This window comes from Rissa tridactyla, chromosome 3, assembly GCF_028500815.1.
Source record: "Rissa tridactyla isolate bRisTri1 chromosome 3, bRisTri1.patW.cur.20221130, whole genome shotgun sequence".
Taxonomy (NCBI): domain Eukaryota; kingdom Metazoa; phylum Chordata; class Aves; order Charadriiformes; family Laridae; genus Rissa; species Rissa tridactyla.
Genome location: NC_071468.1, coordinates 25152007 through 25168189, shown reverse-complemented (window position 1 = coordinate 25168189; position 16183 = coordinate 25152007). Strand labels below are relative to the sequence as shown.

Genomic DNA, 16183 nt, shown 5'->3' with positions numbered 1-16183 from the left:
GTTTACAGAGGAGAGGGTAGATTACACTCTGTCGTGTATACAAATGTCAGTTGCAAGAGGAAAGATAAATGGTCTCCATGCCCACTGTGAAGAGCCAAAATATCTTCCAATTTAGATTGCAAAAAAGGAAATATTTTCTTTAAACATTAGGGGACCTTCTTAGATGCAAGATTAAGTATAGGATAGATTAACTGTTGGGTTCATGAGCTTTTGAGAACCCAGTTAAAAGTAGGTTAGAAAATTATCTGTGAGGAGTGATTTAAATTTGGCTTATACTACCTTGCACAGAGCGGTGGCTTGGGGATCCTCCAAAGGCTCTGCTTCCAACCCGAACATGGGGTTTAAGGGCATGCTTCATCTCAAGCTTGTTGAAAGCAAAAGAAAGACTCTCTTGGTGGTTATTGAACTGGGTCATCCGCATGAACCCTGTGGTCTGTCTTGCAAATGCAGAGGAAAAAGCAAAATGTTTGCAGCATATTATTCCCCAGGTCACTGGGATGGATGTGTGCAAGGTCGTGACCTGCCCTGTGGGTGCAGATGGATGCCTGTTTGCTGACCATTGGTGGCGCTTCTTGACCGATGCTCCCCTTGCACAAATCCTCATCACTGTCATGGTCCAGAGGCTGTGGATGTCTGAGCTGCCAGGCCCCAGGTGGCCACTGAGCACCTGCTGCAGCTCCTGCACCAGGGTGCTTTGAGCAGGTGGGACGCAAGGTCTTCTCAGGGTCCCTGCTGAGCCCAGCTACCTGATGATGCTATGTAAAGGGAAGGGAGGGCTACTGCTCCCTTCCCTCAGAAGGGACAGCTGAGGTACCCGTGCACTAGGAGGCAGTGTGTTTTTAATCAAGCAAAATGCCTCTCCTGTTTGATTTAAATCTGTTTCAATAACTATATAGTGTCCTGGAGAGCTGTGCTTCAGAACTAGCATGTATGTGGCTTGCAAACAGTACATGTTAAATACAATTTAGGATTTAAATAGCGTGAGTGTTGCTGTGACAGATAAGTTGGTAGTAATTTGACTGCTCATTTAGGCCAATTATTTTGAAGACTCCCTCCCTGGCTGTGAAGTCTTTAATATTATCTCCATGCTGACAACACCTTGAAATCCTGTCAGCAATGAGCTTATAAAAGCAGGTGTTAGGAGGCCTGAGGCTGCACATGGTGACAAGGAAGCTCCAGTGCGGTTACTGTGTTTGGCTGCTGGCAGTGGGGTGAGTGCAGGTGTGGAGCTGAGGAGGAGATGCTGGCCCTGTCCCTCAGACCACGTTAGCCAGACACACACCACACCAAATGACTTGAAGCTACACAGCTTTACGACTTGAGTTTTTTCCTGCCTCTGATACACATTCATAATCAGCTGTGACCTTCCCCCCTGCCCTTCCCCCATGGAGTTAGAAGATAGGAAATTCAGTGGATTGTCTTGTTCGTGGATACCTCCTAGATGTTGTCTGCATGTAGCATTTCTCCGGACGGAGACGGAGCTTTGCAGTGGCTACTGCTGCAATCAGCACTGAGGAGCCACTGTGGGGTATGAAGGGGCCCCATTGTGTGGCCTTGCCAGAGCTGCTCCCTGCTTCCAGCAGTGGGGTTTCTGTGACCGATTGTGAGCACGTAGGAGGCAGGCTAACTAATTTGTCTTCTGTACTGCAGGCAGAGTGTAAAGGGCGGTTGTTTACAAATGAAAAGATAATTTCTAACTTGGATAAATGGGAGGTGGAATGGCTGTGACAGGCTGTAATAGCAGTGGAAGCTGTATTGCTATTTGCAGTCAATACAAGGTTTAAAATGCATGAGGTGGGTGAATTAGAAAGTGTGAAAAACAAACTCTAATGGTTTCAGATGCATATTTTCATCATCTTCTCTAATACAAATATTTTTATCGTTTAACATTGTGCTTCCTTAGAGTAGGGATCTGTTTACAAAGCTCTCCTCAGGGGAAGGATGTGGATAGAGAAGACTTCAAAGCAGAAGTCATAGAATCATTTAGGTTGGAAAAGACCCTTGGGATCATCGAGTCCAACTATCAACTCCACTCTACAAAGTTCCCCCTTACACCATATCCCTTAACACCACATCTAAACGAGTCATCCTTTGGTTTGGTTTTTAGCTTCTTTTTTTTTTTGTTTGTCATTGAATATGAATCTTCTGGCCTTTTTTTTATCTCCTTCCAGTTATAGTATTTCAGGATCTGCTTGTGGAAGGGGATAGTATACTTGGTTGGTTGATGATGCGGCGTCAGCCTGGCATGACAGCTTTCTCAGCTGAGCTGAGATTAGGTTGCTTGTTTCTCATTTGAGTGTTGTCCCTGTCACATAACTCCAAAGATAAAAGTACAGATTGTAACTATGTGAACTTGCAAGATCCTGGGCATGCACGGTTTCCTGCACTCCTGCGGGAAATCCCATGTTTTTTACCACTTTGCCAGTCCACGGGAGATAGGGAGCAGCAGCAAGATGATAGCTCAGCTTGCAGTGGTGTGAAGTGTCAGTGTGGTAGAGCTTTCTGCAGAGCAGACTTAGGTAAAAAGGCATTAAATTCTTGACTGCACCTGTAGCTATAGGCTCACGGAGGCATTTGTAGCTTTCAGGGGACCATCATGTAACCATCCTCTCTCCCCTGTTTTTTCCAGAGAAGAGTCAGGGTTATTTTGAAAATAAGCTAAACTTGGTCCTGCTGTGGGAGCTTGCATGTTTGCCAGCTTCTGCAGCTCAGCAGGGCTTTGTGTTACAGTCTGAAGTGATGCTTGTGGAGTTGCTGGAGAGGCAGAGAGAACTGTATTCATCCAACCCATCTTCAGAGGCTGGAAGGCACTGGGATGCCAAACATTTGTTTTGTTTTGTTTTTGTTTTCCCTGTTCTCCAGAAGCCAACACAGTTCTGGCAAGTTGCTGAAGAGAAGAATCAAGTTCACCAGCACTTGCTGAGATAAGAGCTGGAGGTGCCTAGCTCTCAGTGCATGAGAGGATCCTTTGAGTCCTGTCAGCTGCTCTAACTGAAAGGACTGAAAACTGTGATTTTTTTTTTTTTTTTTTTCTTCTTCTTCTCCTCTGTCCTAGGTTAATGGAGACAGCAAAAGAAATGACCAGGGAGTCCTTACCTATCAAATGCCTTGAAGCAGTTATCCTGGGGATGTATCCTTTCACATGCCTGTGGCTTTTTCCACTGCAGTGCTGTTTAATATATTATTGCCCTTCCCAGATGGTGCATGAGATGGTCACAGACAAAGGTGAGTGCTAGTAGCTCGGGGAACTGCTATGGTATTGATCAACAAGTTGCCGAATTGCTTAGGCTTGTCAATAGGAGCTTGGATGCTGTGTGCCCAGTTCCTAAGCGTCATGCTCTGGCCATACTGACTTTGCCTCCTGCCCTGGTAATCTGCATAATGGCAGGATCTGACCCAAAGTGCCCAGATAAGTATCTGTCTACACAGTCCCTGTTTTCTTCATTAGTGTTTCTCTGATGGTTATTGTTGGAGCTTGGTAACACCTGAGGAACGCAAGTTCTATCCTGTGTTTGTCTAATGTTTGCATGGCATTGTCATGTTAGTTTTTGTCTCTCAGCACGCATCTGTGCTTTGCGCAGAAACATATGCGTATTATAGTTAAACATTTAAGCTTTACTGTAACATAATGCTTGCTTCCTATTCAGTCTTAGAAAGAAAAACCAAGAAAACTTTCATTTAGAGACTGACTTGCTTCTTGACCCTCTTGTGCTGTGACTGACAAATCAACCTGCATCATCCTAAAACACTAGAGCAGGGCAAGGTAGGGTCACAGGAATAATTGTATGCCTGATACATCTTACCACCACTGATCAAGTTTGATTTAAAACCAAATAAAAACACAACCCGAAATAAACCCCGATGCAAACCAGCTTCTGGCATGTCTCTGCGGTGTTTTGCGTGCTGTTGCTGCCCCCTCTCGTGGGAGAAGCATCTGTCAGAGCCCTGCGGGTAGTGCCCAGTGTTGGCTCATGAGGGGATGGCTACTGTGGAGTAGGAAGGGGACACGGGCTGAGCAAGTGTCATGTGTGGTGTGCGAGACTTGATGCCGGATGCAGCCCCTGCTGTGCTAGGAGGTCTGTGGTGTGCACTGGGTGCTGTTCACAGCTCCCCATGTGCCAGGGATGAGGCTTCAGCCCTGAATCTGAAAGGCGACTCTGGTTGACAGGGCTTCCCCTGCAAATGCTGGCAGGGTCTGTGTGCAGCTAGAGGAATGGGAGTCTTGGGGGTTTGATGTCAGCAAGAGACTGAAACTGGTGCTGTCCCAGAAACAGAAATTATGTCAGTGGATTTGTTGTGCTTGCCCTTGTGTCAGGGTTGTGTCCCAAACTATCTGGGGAGCAAAGGGGTGGGGTACATAATCCCCAGGTGGACTTGATGCTGCTCTGCAGTACTGATGTCAGTGTGGCTTCTAATGCTGTATTTCTAGCACTGAACCAATGACTCCATGTACCGCACAAGCAGAGCGTGATTAATGGCATACAGATGACTGTGATAACCTAAAAGTGTTCTCGCTGATGTAAAAGTTTTGACTGTTTTATTTTCATTTGGAAAGAGGTATTTTTCTACTTGCCTCAAACCTGACTTTTGTTCAAAAATTTTTTTTTTTTTTTTCCACGGTGAGGGAAACAAAATAGTTCAAAGTTATGGTTTATACTATTTGGTGTCATCTGAAGTTTCTTTGCATCCAGAGGGACAGGCTTGAGAGGTGGATCTGTGCGAATGTCATGAAATTCAACAAGGCCAAGTACGAGATCCTACACGTGGGTCAGGGCAATCCCAAGGACAAATATAGGCTGGGCAGAGAATGGCTTGAGAGTAGCCCTGAAGAGAAGGACTTGGGGGTGTTGATTGATGAGAAGCTCAACATGAGCTGGCAATGTGTGCTTGCAGCCCAGAAAGCCAACCGCACCTTGGGATGCGTCAAAAGAAGCATGGCCAGCAGGTTGAGGGAGGTGATTCTGCCCCTCTACTCTGCTCTGGTGAGACCCCACCTGGAGTACTGCGTCCAGCTCTGGAGTCCTCAACACAAGAAGGACATGGACCTGTTGGAGCGAGTCTAGAGGAGGGCCACGAAAGATGATCAGAAGGCTGGAGCACCTCTCCTATGAAGACAGGCTGAGAGACTTGGGGTTGTTCAGCCTGGAGAAGAGAAGGCTCGTTGGGGAGACCTTGATAGCGCTTTCCCCTACTTAAAGGGTGCCTACAGGAAAGGCAGGGAGGGACTCTTTATGAGGGAGTGTAGTGATAGAACATGGGGTAATGGTTTTAAACTGAAAAAGGGTAGATTTAGATTAGGAAGAAATCCTTTACTGTGAGAGTAGTGAGCCACTGGAACAGGTTGCCCAGGGAAGTTGTGGATGCCCCATCCCTGGAAGTGTTCAAGGCCAGGCTGGATGGGGCTTTGAGCAGCCTGGTCTAGTGGGAGGTGTCCCTGCCCATGGCAGTTGGAACTGCATGATCTTTAAGGTCCCTTCCAACTCTAACCGTTCTATGATTCTTTGGACTTTTAAGATTTGGATGAATCTTTCTGTCTCTAGATAACTACTTTAAAAACAAGTTTATTGAGAGGGCTTAGGCTGGGGGGGAGGGTATGGGACAGACCTGCCTTCCTCTGACTTCTGTTTGCTGTCTTGAAAACCTCCTGTGTGAGAACAGGGGCTGTCTGCTGGGGTTCTGGTGCTGTAACAGATGCATTAAAGTATTTTGCTTGAGGTGTGGACATGCAGAGAGCGTAGCAGTGGTGAGTGATGGGCCGTCTGAATATGTGTGTTTTGAAAGTGGCTGGTATGAGGCCTGTGCAGAACGTCATGGTGCTGTGCTGCGTTGCATGTGCACCATGTGGGTTTTGGGGAGGCATCTTTGTAACAGCACATGGGGTGATTTTTCTTAGCTGTGAGATTTTGATCTTCAGTATTGCCCTCTGTTTGTGGATGCAGTGAGGCCAGCAGCTGCAACTTGCTTTCCAAGGTAAGGTGGTTACCAGATAAGAGATGCGCTTACTCTCTCCTGAGTGTGAAACCAATGTCTTCTCATATGCCTGAGCATCCCTGTGTGTGTGTGTTAACCTCTGGTTCCCTTCTCTGTCTCTGGAAATAAGGTACTGCTTGTAATTTGTGTGCTGGCAAGCTTTGCCATGTTGCTTGGATACCGAAAAGAGCACAGCCCACTACAGCGGACCCTCGGCGTGAGCCTTCATTCAAAGGTCGATTTGCACAGAGCAGCTTAGCAAGATGTCATTTTAATTGAGCTGCTTGCTGGCTCATGCAATTGCCTTTTACTATGCAACTTCTTATAAAATGCTTCTATAATCCCTCTTGGTGCAGAAATAAATTTTGCATAATTGCCTTCGCACTAGATCTTGAAGCGTTTTTAGAGAGCAATGAGTTAAAATACTGAGCTACCCTGTGTATATGCCCCAAGGGAGCAGCTGCTGTGAGATGACCAAAAGATCATACAGATCTTCCAATATTATTTTGCAGCAATCTGGACGGATCTTCTCCATGTAGCTGTCTGAACTGGCCTTGTATCTCTGGCTTACATTTTCTGCTTGTCAATGCCTGACCAGAGGCATTCCTCCTGCTGTGTTCCCTAGGGCATTTCTCAGTTCAGTTGTAAATCAGCTGAGTAATGGTGCATTCAGCCCATTCTTTCTGAGCAAGGATTGAAACTTGTGCTCAAGAAAGGGAATAGTAAACCAAAAATTGCCAAGGTAATGTTATCTGTGCTGTATTCACTTTATTAAAATAGGGAGGGTAAAATATCAGAGGGGGGAGGGAAGTGGCACGATGCATCCATCCTCGGGGAGTCTTGCAGAGCATCACTGTCTGCGTCGGGTGAACATAACACGCTCCCATTGCCTTCAGCGTGCCTCTCCCAGTTCATACGAGGTAACGATCAGACCCATGCAGTGTATGAGACCTCCCCCTGTCCAATAATATCATTAAATGAGGAAGAGGAGAGCAGAAGTGCCTCAGGAGGGAGAAGTGATTTAATAGCTTCTGCACTATGCCTTCTGCACATTTAATCAGTGGATGATATTTATCACTGTTGGAGACCTGGGCCCATCCTTCTCCTGCCTAGCAGGTACATCGCTGGGCTGGGACCGAGTGTTTTCAGTAAGGGGGAGAGTTTCCTGCAGTTATTACAGGATACTGATGCCCGCACAGTGCCCCTCTGCCTCCTGCACGCTTGTCCGCAGCTCGAGTCACTTGCTGACTGAAATACAGCTGAGCAGGGTCCTGCTGAATATCTACAGCCCTTCTGGTAGCTGGAAAGAGCTGGGAGAGAGTCTATAATCTCTTCCATTGTTGTGGTCTAATCTTAACTACCTCAGACTGCAGCTGGGCGCTGGAGAACAGGCACCACAAAACAAGTGATACCTGCCTGGCAGTCCCGCTTTGGGAGGCTGAGCCAGCTGCTTGAGCCGTTCCTTCATGGGCACTGGGGCTGCTGAGGGGAATATGGGCTCTATGTGCAGACGACATCCAAATGTGGGCTCAGTAGCACTCTGCCTCGTGGTAAGCAATCCCAAACCTGAGATCTTGGCACTCCTGGAGCCTGTGGAAAATGCCATTGGACTCCAGGCTGTGGTTGGAAACTTCTCCGAGAGTTTACAGCTGGTGGTCAGAGGCCCTCTGACATTGTGAGCAGTTGCTTGGAAAAACAGCTCTTCTGTTTTTGCTGTAGACTTATCTGATGGTTTTGAAGCCTGAGGTCTATCTTCCTCCTGTTCCACCTCCTCACTCTGAGTTAGCGGCTTCAACATTGCTAGCATAAATAAAACTGCCTCCTCTCTTCTCTCAGTCTCCTGTCATTCCCTCCAGCTTGCTTGTGCCCTGTGGCAAAGCTTGCTGCGATGGCTCAGGGCGCCTGCTCATGCTTCCCCAGCCCTTGCAAGCAGCAGGAGAGGAAGGGACCAGACACCCTATGTCTTTCTGTGCTCATCTCTACCAGGCTTCAGCAAAAAACACCCTCGCTGGGCTCTAAGACATGAAGCATTGCAATGTCATCTTTTCAAAGTTAAATAAGGGAGAATTTCAAACTAATAAATAACAAATTGATCAGCATAAGCAGTGCAATGGGCATTCATTTGCTCAATATCAGGTTCATCTGGCTTTGTCTTTTTTGTCTTAAGGTTTGCAAGGCAGAGTGGGACTTGTAGTGGGGATACCAGAAGGTGTCAGGCGTGATGCTGGGTCTTCCAGCAGCTGTAGGAGAAGCACTTGTGACTGGGTATAGGGACAGCTGAGTGCTTAGACCTGCTCAGTTGTCAGTGTTGGCAGGGTGGTCTGGTCAAACAATTGATGCTGGCAATTACCTCTGAAACCTGAGAATGTCCTTGTCTTTTTCAAACTGCTATGGGCACGCAAGGCCTCGCTGCATTGACTTATATTTGGGCTTTTCTCTTTCGGGGCTCTGAGGAGGAGGGTCTCCCCACGTCCCCTGCCCCTGGCGGTCTCTGCAGCTCTGGGTCCCTGTTGGTGTTGCAGGGAGGAGGCACGGTGCAGGGATGGCACTTGTCTCCTCACCTGCTGATAGTGTACCACTTGCACAGTCGCTGCCTGTCATCTTGGCAAAGTCACCAGGTTTTTTCCTCCCAGCTATACTCCTGTTGAAGCTGGTGTAGATGCAGGTGGGTTGAGGTCCCCATGGCATGTCCCCTTGCCTCCCGTTCAGCTGGCTGTGGTTCATAGCGGTGGTGGGAAAACTGCTGGTGGCAAGTAACCTAAGCTGACCTAGCCATGGGGAGCCAGCTGCTGTCTGGTGGGTGCTATCAGCTGCTAAGACCTATTTCCAGAAATATTCGAAGACTAGAGCCACAGTGCTGGCAGATGGAAAGATCCTGCTCCAATTATTTATTAATAATAAGGAAAAAAAGGCAAGAGAGAACATTTTTTTTAAAAATTGCTGCTGGCAAATAAACAAGGTGAAAGGCTTCAACTGTCTCTTCTGGCTGGGAACTGCTTTGTGCTCTGCAGTGGAGGCACCTGTGTAGGGAAGGGTCTGTTCTGGGGGTAGATGCTGGGGCTTCTTTGTTAATAGAATTCACCAGGAGGTGGGGTAAAAAAAACCGCACGAAACAAACCACAGACAGGCGTTGGTTGAGCCATTGTGTGAGTGTGGAGACTTAAAGAAAACCCATCCAGATGCTTTCAGCTCCAGAGTTTTAAAACCAAAGGGTTGACTCAGCTAACACCTCAACTCTCCTTTTTCTTTTGAACTGACTAAGAATGCTACTCCTCGCTTGCCCCACTGCCCAGGAAGGTCCAGGTGGTGGCTAGAGTGCAGGTTTTGTGCCCCAAGTCTTGCTTGTATTCGAGCCTAGGATCTGAATGTCTCCTAAGTATCCAAGTTAGGTTGTGCGAGAGCCTGGGTGGTGAAGGCAAGGGGACTACAGGAAGCACAACAACCTGTGGCTCAGAGGATGATGTGCCTGTGTCGACTTGCAGATCTGTAGGAGCTGCATGCTGGCACGGGAAATGAGGCGCTCTCTACAGGCTGCTAGCAGTATTGGTGTGCTCAAGAAAGCCTACTTGTTAATAGAGCCATACTGGTTTACCCCAATGGCCTGTCACCCCGAAGCATGTTGTGTGCTTTGGGCCCGGTTCTTCTCTCGCTACTTTGAATCAAACCTGTCTCTTTCAAATCAGCCTCTTGGGGTACAAGAGCAGAATTTATCGGTTGCCTAATACGTGCAGCCCTGACTGGCAGGCACTAGTGTCTCTGCAGGGTGGAAGAAATTGAGGTTGAAGGGCTATTATGAGGCTGCAGAAAGGTTGAGAGTCAGGGTGGGCAGGGTTTGGGAATCTCCGAGGGATGGGGATGTGCCGTACTGACACATTCCCATGACACCCTGGTGGAGCTCTAGGTATTGTCCTTGTTCATTTCTTGGGTGTAGGGGAAGAGAAGGGATATTGGGGCAAGAGGTGGCCAGCCATGTTAGTGTCCCTCTTGTGTGATCTCCAAGGAGATCAGCATCTCTCAGTGCTGTTTTTCTGCTTTTTGAAGACCTGGGATCGGGAAGCCACCGAGCTTTCGTTACAGCTGCTTTTGCCCTTTCCTGTTCTGCGCTGCTTCTGTATTGTGGCACATAATTTACTCCCTGACTCTCCATCCTGCAGTTACAGTCCCAGCTCAAAAGTGTGATTACGGCTGCGGCATTGCAGTGTCATTGCCTGTTGTTTGCCACAATACGGCTCTCCCTGGGCAGAGCAGAAAGGAAAAGAAATAACAATGATGCATGGGTGGAGGGGTAGATCTGATGTGCCTTTCCAGCCCGTTTGCTGTGTATTTCATCTCGGGTGGGGACTCTCATTAACTAGTCACTCAGCAGAAGCAACCCGTACCTAAAGGTTAATTTCCACAGCAGTTGTTGCTGGGTTATTTGATGGTGGGTAATTTCTGTCCTCAAAAGATTCTTTTACTCCTACTCAGTATTTAATGAGATTAAATTGCAACTTCTCCGAGACCTTGTGGCAGAAGTGTGTATGTGGCAGGTGGCCACCAAAGCTTTATGTGGACTTAATAGAAAGGCACTCAGGGAGCAGAGAGAAAACCCTTTCATAATGAGGGGGAAAAATAGTGGTGATGTTTGAAAGCTTCATAGGTATTAATAAAAGATACTGCTTTTTCAGTTACACAGAATGATAAATACAATGGGCTTCTGCAAGAATCTGACTGTAGGACACAAATTATTGTAACATGACTTTGATGTACACGGGATGCTCCTTTTAAGGCCTGGAGCAAGGTGACCTTTTAAATGAGAGGACTGTAGGCTGAGTTTTACAGTTGATATAATGGTGCTGGGCCCCATTCTGACCTTGCAGTGTATTTATAATCTTTAGTTCTACCAATGGTGTGGGGTTTTTCTTGGAGAAGGTGTAACGCAACAGCGATCCAACAGGACCACCGAAGGCAACAGAGCTATTTCTGTTCCATGTCAGTGTAGTTGGTATCAGGGTGAGCTTTGACAATTGCTGCAGGGTGCCCATGTTTGGTGTAGGTGGGGCAGCAGATGGGCAGAGGTGGGCACACGTAGCCTTGGCTGGGTGAGGAGTTGGGTGTGCAGTAGGGAGGTCTGCGCTCTGCTTTGCACGCTTGGCCGGGCTTACTGTCATGCATATGTCATGCATATGACATGCATACTGTCATGCAGATACTGACGTGCACCAGGAGCTGAGCCCATAGTGCGGTCCGTTCCTATACCCTCAAATACACTTTCTCCAGACTGCTAAAGCGGATGACATCTAGCACTGAATGCAATTAAACATGTTTGACATGAAACTGAAAAGCTTCCCTGTGGCTGTTATGAAAGATTTTTGCCAATGTGTTTTTTCTTGCCTTTTTTTTTTTTTTTTTTTGTACAGAGGTTTAATTTGTTATTCTTGTCCTCACATTCTGGGCAGTTCACAAATCTCTTACTAGTGGGTTCGTGTATTCACCTGGAGGGCAAAAGTTTGAATATATAAAATTCAACAAGTGTCAGGTAGGTGAAATATCCCCTTGAAAAAATGCTTTAGAGACAGATGGGAGCCGCTGGATGCTTTTCCTGCATCTCTGTAGAGAGAAGAGGTTAAATGCGGGGTGCGTGCTGGGGGTCAGCATCCCGAGGAGTTGCACTGGTGGTGAGGTGGGGTGCCAGGCTTGGCAGAACCAGAACCAAGCCTGAATTGTGTTTTATGGTACAAAGGCTTTTTGTGTTCTTAGTTTCCCAGCAGCTGTTGGGCAGCCGTGCTACGCAGACAGGGGCGGAAGGCTGGTTGCGGTAACATTTCAGGGCCTCTCAGCTGTGCAGCGACTCTTGTTTCACTGCTGTTAAGGACTTCCTTTTTGGGCATGGGTTGGGGTGAGGAGGGGATGCTGGAGATCCCCAGAGCAGGACTGGTCTGAGCCAGTTCCCTCAGCTCCAGTGGGGACCGATCCCACTCCTTTCTTCTTGAGGCTGCCCTGGTGCTATCCTGGCAGTGCTCCCCCTTGGGCCAGAGGCACTGCTTGGACTGACTGCCTTGAACATGTCTGCGTCTGGGGTTGGCTCTGGGGTTACAGCAGGTGCCTCTGGCTGGAGTAACCCCAGGCTGGAGCATCTTGCTGCAGCCTTTTCTGGTCATCCCTCCTCCATTCCCCAGGCGTGGGTGGGGGTCTCAGCTGCAGAGGGGAAGGGCGCCTGCTGTCCCAGGGGCCGGGTGTCAGCATGTGGAGCCAGGGTTTCAGCTGTCCGGGGATTAGCAGCAGGGAGCCACGTGCAACGTAGGTGCTGACGCAAACCTGCTTGCGTGAGGGAATCTCAGTCTCTCCTCCCCTTGGCACAGGCCGGCAGCCTCCCAAGGAGGTGACCCGGGACCACGCGTAGTTCCTCGCTGAGATCATCTACTATGCTGTTACGGAGCTTGGCCCCGGCCTCTGCACGTGGTGCATTTGAAATGGCCCGCCAGTGATTCAGGGGACACGTTTTGCTTTTTAAAAGCATTTGTTCCTGACCATATCTCTGTGCTTATCTAATTAATTATCCGTCTGGGAGCTTTACTTTGTTCATCTCAGCAATGTGTTACAAGGATAACAGGCAAAACCACTCTTGTGTGAGGAGTGGCCATGCCAAGGGCCAGTTTACAGATGGAAAGGCAGACTGACACCCTGGACAGGAATTCAGATTTTGTTATACTGTTTGAAGACGTGGGAAAATGAGGATCAATAACCTGAGTCGTACCAAGCTCCGACACGGGAGTTTGGTATTGATATCAAATGGGGGAGTTCCCACAGATCTGAGGAGGATGGTTTCTCTTCTGGTGTGCTGACCCAAACACTGTTTTTTTTTTTTTCCTTCCCCTCAAGCATGTTTAAGAGTCAGGCCCTTCCTTGTCTGAACCATTGCATCTTATTCTCCAAGCAGTGAAATAGGCTTTGGCAGCATTGACTGTTTCTGGGGCACAGCGAGAATAAATTTGTGTCTGCAAGAAAGCATTTATCCTGGCAGTTAAAAAAACTTGCTAAAGATGTCTTACAGGTGTAATTGTGTGTGTTCCCAGTGCTGTTGTTGCCTTGACGCAGTCCACACCAGATACTTAACGAACGGGCAGCCCTCTGTGGAACGATTCCCCATCAGCTTTAAAACCCACTTCTCAGGGAACTATTTTCATCATGTGGTGCTCGGGATTTACTGCAACGGCCGGTACGGCTCGCTGGGCATGAGCAGACGATCAGATTTGATGGACAAACCTCTAACTTACCGAACTCTGAGCGACCTCATCTTTGAATTTGAAGAATCCTATAAAAAGTACTTGCATTCAGTCAAAAAAGTAAAAATTGGATTATATGTCCCGCACGAGCCGCACAGCTTTCAGCCCATTGAGTGGAAACAGCTGGTCCTGAATGTATCCAAAATGATGCGCACAGAAGTCAGGAAGGAGCTGGAGAAGTTTGCCAGGGATATGAGGATGAAGGTAGGTCTGTGTGCCTGGGCGGTGGACTTGGAGGCGGATGTGCCTAGTCCTATCCTGCAGAGGTTGGTCTTGCTCCATGTCAGCAGACTGACCCCGGCCTGAGATACTGGTGATATTGGGTGGGCTGGGGGGTGTGCTTACATCTGTCTCGGTGGTTCTCCCACAGGGTTTGGTGTATGTTCAAGCCCTTATAGCTGTGTTTTAGTTCAAAGATTTCCCCTTCAGCCTGGGAAACACTTGAAACTGTACTTGTCCCTGGCCATCAAAGAGCTTTTGCCTAGTTTGCCTTTCTCACCAACTGTGGAAGAAGGTGGCTGGGAAGAACCAGTGTGCCTGGGGCTGATGGGGAGGGTGGCCTGGTTGCAGGGAGGGATCTCTGCTCTTTGCACCTGAGCTGCAAAGGATGCCACGGGACACCCATGTCAGTGGTTGCTTTTCCTTGCAGGGTATGCCAGTGGGCTTGCCCTGTGCCACCTGATGCTCGCCACCTGATGCTCACCACCTTCAGCTAAATCACAAAATAGGACATAGAAGGGGTGAGGAAAGGAAATCCCTGACAGGCTGGTGCTTCCCTCACTGGCTGGTTGGACTGAAGAGCCCAAAAGGAAATGATGGGGAGACAGGGCAGGCTGCCAGGGGGCTGGAAGGTTTGGCTGCCCTTGCGGATAAGGGGTGTCCCTGACCGTGCCTCTAGGGCTGCCATGGGCAAGGAGCTGGTCGTGGTCATGGTGGAAGGGGATTTGGTGACTTTCCAGCCTGCTGCTGGCAGCAGGAGCAGAGCAGGTGTGTTGCTAAGTATGGGGCTGGCTCTTGTGGAGAGGCATGCGGCATCGCGTCCAAGTTATTCTGGGTTCCCGTCCCCTGCCCTGCTGAGGAATGGCTCCTACGTAGCAGCCGCGTGCCATTTTCGCTGAGACACCTGCCCCCTCACCCTGACCTTGAGATGAGTGTCACCAATGGCATTGTAGCCCCAATGTCCTGCCACTACCTCTCCTGCCTTGCCAAGATGTTTTGAGGGCCAAGTTGTACCATACTGTCACCTTAAGCACGTGTGCTTGATTACAGATGTAATGAAGCTTTTTTTCCCCCGTCTTCTCTATTCATGCACTTTTAATACCATCTGGAGAGCAAACAGCTGAAACAGGCTCCAGTTGAAGAAGTCCATACGTATGGATGACTTCCTGAACTTAGTACTTGCTTTTGATAGAGGGACCAGCTCTGTGAGTGTGCTGAGCTGTGACACTGGGTTCAGACCTAGCAAGTGCTTCAAGGCCAGGACCACAGCCCTGAACCCTTGAAGGCTGAAGGCCCTGCATCTGACTCTTCCCTTGAGTTAATTCAGAACTTGAGCCACTTAGTTCACAGGGCTCCTGTAAGGGGGCTGACTTTGGAGGATCAGGTCTTTGAAATAGCCTGGAGTGCGAGTGTCATGCTGATGGACTTCTGAGGTTGGAGGGCCTGGGGGATGCAGGCAAGTGTGTGAATGGACAGGAGACTTACTGAAAAGTCCCACTGTCACACAGAGTTCAACTCCAGCCTGAGAGGTGATCGCCTCCGCAGAGAGGAAAGCTGGAGAGAGCGATTTGGCTTAGCTGAGGCTCAAAGCTGTTTTTCTTATCTCTTGCTGTTGCCAGCTCTGAGCAAAGCTGTGGATAAGGCTCTCTTTTTCAGTATTTAGCTGGGAACTGAATTGGTGACACCACCTAACTTTTGCAGTGGGCCCCTGAACAGCTATCACGTGGTAACAGCTTTGGGTTCCTCCTAACCTGGGCAGGGTTTGAATAAGCTCCAAGGGACTGAAGGCTCTTTGTGTGCTGTCCCCACTACTGTATGAGGCCCTTGATTTTTATTTTTTATTTTCGGTGAATCGTTGCCTTTATTGAACGCCTTTTCCTTCCCTCCCCCATCTCTTGCAGATTCTGAAACCCTCAAGTGCCCATTCTCCGATGAAAGAGAGATCACGGGGTAAGTCATTGTCCCCTCACCGAAGGCAAGCCAGCCCTCAGAGACGGGCATGCAGAAGAGATAAATCGTGAGTATTCCTGCTGCCATCACTGGTGGGTCAGAAGTTGAGGGTGATAATGTATTATTTTGCTGTGCAAAGCTTAAATGCGCACACTGGCATATATAAGAAAATAGTGCCAGATATCTTGGTTGCCTGAGAGGCTCCAGAAGCCGCTGGTGCTGCCGATGTCCTGGCATTGCTGTGCTTGCTGCTGCTGGATGGCCTCTCCGCGTGGTGTCCTTGGAGGCCCTGATGGCCTTTGCTTGGTTAAATTCCACTTTCACAGTCATCCAACACCCTATAGAAGTGTGGGGTTTGCCTTTTCTTTTTTAATTCTTTATACAGTCCCCTTTCTGGAGAAGTGGACCTAGCCTGGTGTGCAGGGGACCTGCACAGGAGGGCAAGTAGATCACATTTAAGGGTGTTCAGACATAGGTATTAAAAACAGGAGGATGAGTCTGGTAGCAGTGGTGGGGTTCCCTGCTGTCATGGTCACTCAGACAGAAATTGGATTCTCTGTGATGAGCCTTTGTACAGAGCTGTTTGGATGGAGTGGTTTTCGCTGAGGACTGGTCCAACTTACAGAGAAGGTGAAAAAGTAACACTTTTCCCTTTTTGCCAAAGCAGAAACATCACTTGCATTGTATTTTTTAATTGTCTTAAAAAAGCCCAGACCACTTTCCTCACACATTGTAGCTAATAGTTTTTCTTTAACTGTGCGGGGAAGGATGGACTAACT

At 48.4% G+C, this 16183-nt stretch overlaps 1 protein-coding gene across 1 annotated transcript in view; it reads left to right on the top strand.

Moving 5' to 3' along the window:
• VASH2 (vasohibin 2) overlaps nt 1–16183 on the top strand; it is a 35898-nt gene that overhangs the window by 13949 nt on the left and 5766 nt on the right. The window contains exons 4-6 of the mRNA XM_054195679.1: nt 3056–3130; nt 13058–13439; nt 15356–15471. Of these exons, the coding sequence (XP_054051654.1) occupies nt 3056–3130; nt 13058–13439; nt 15356–15471 (573 nt within the window). The remainder of the gene's footprint in view (nt 1–3055; nt 3131–13057; nt 13440–15355; nt 15472–16183) is intronic.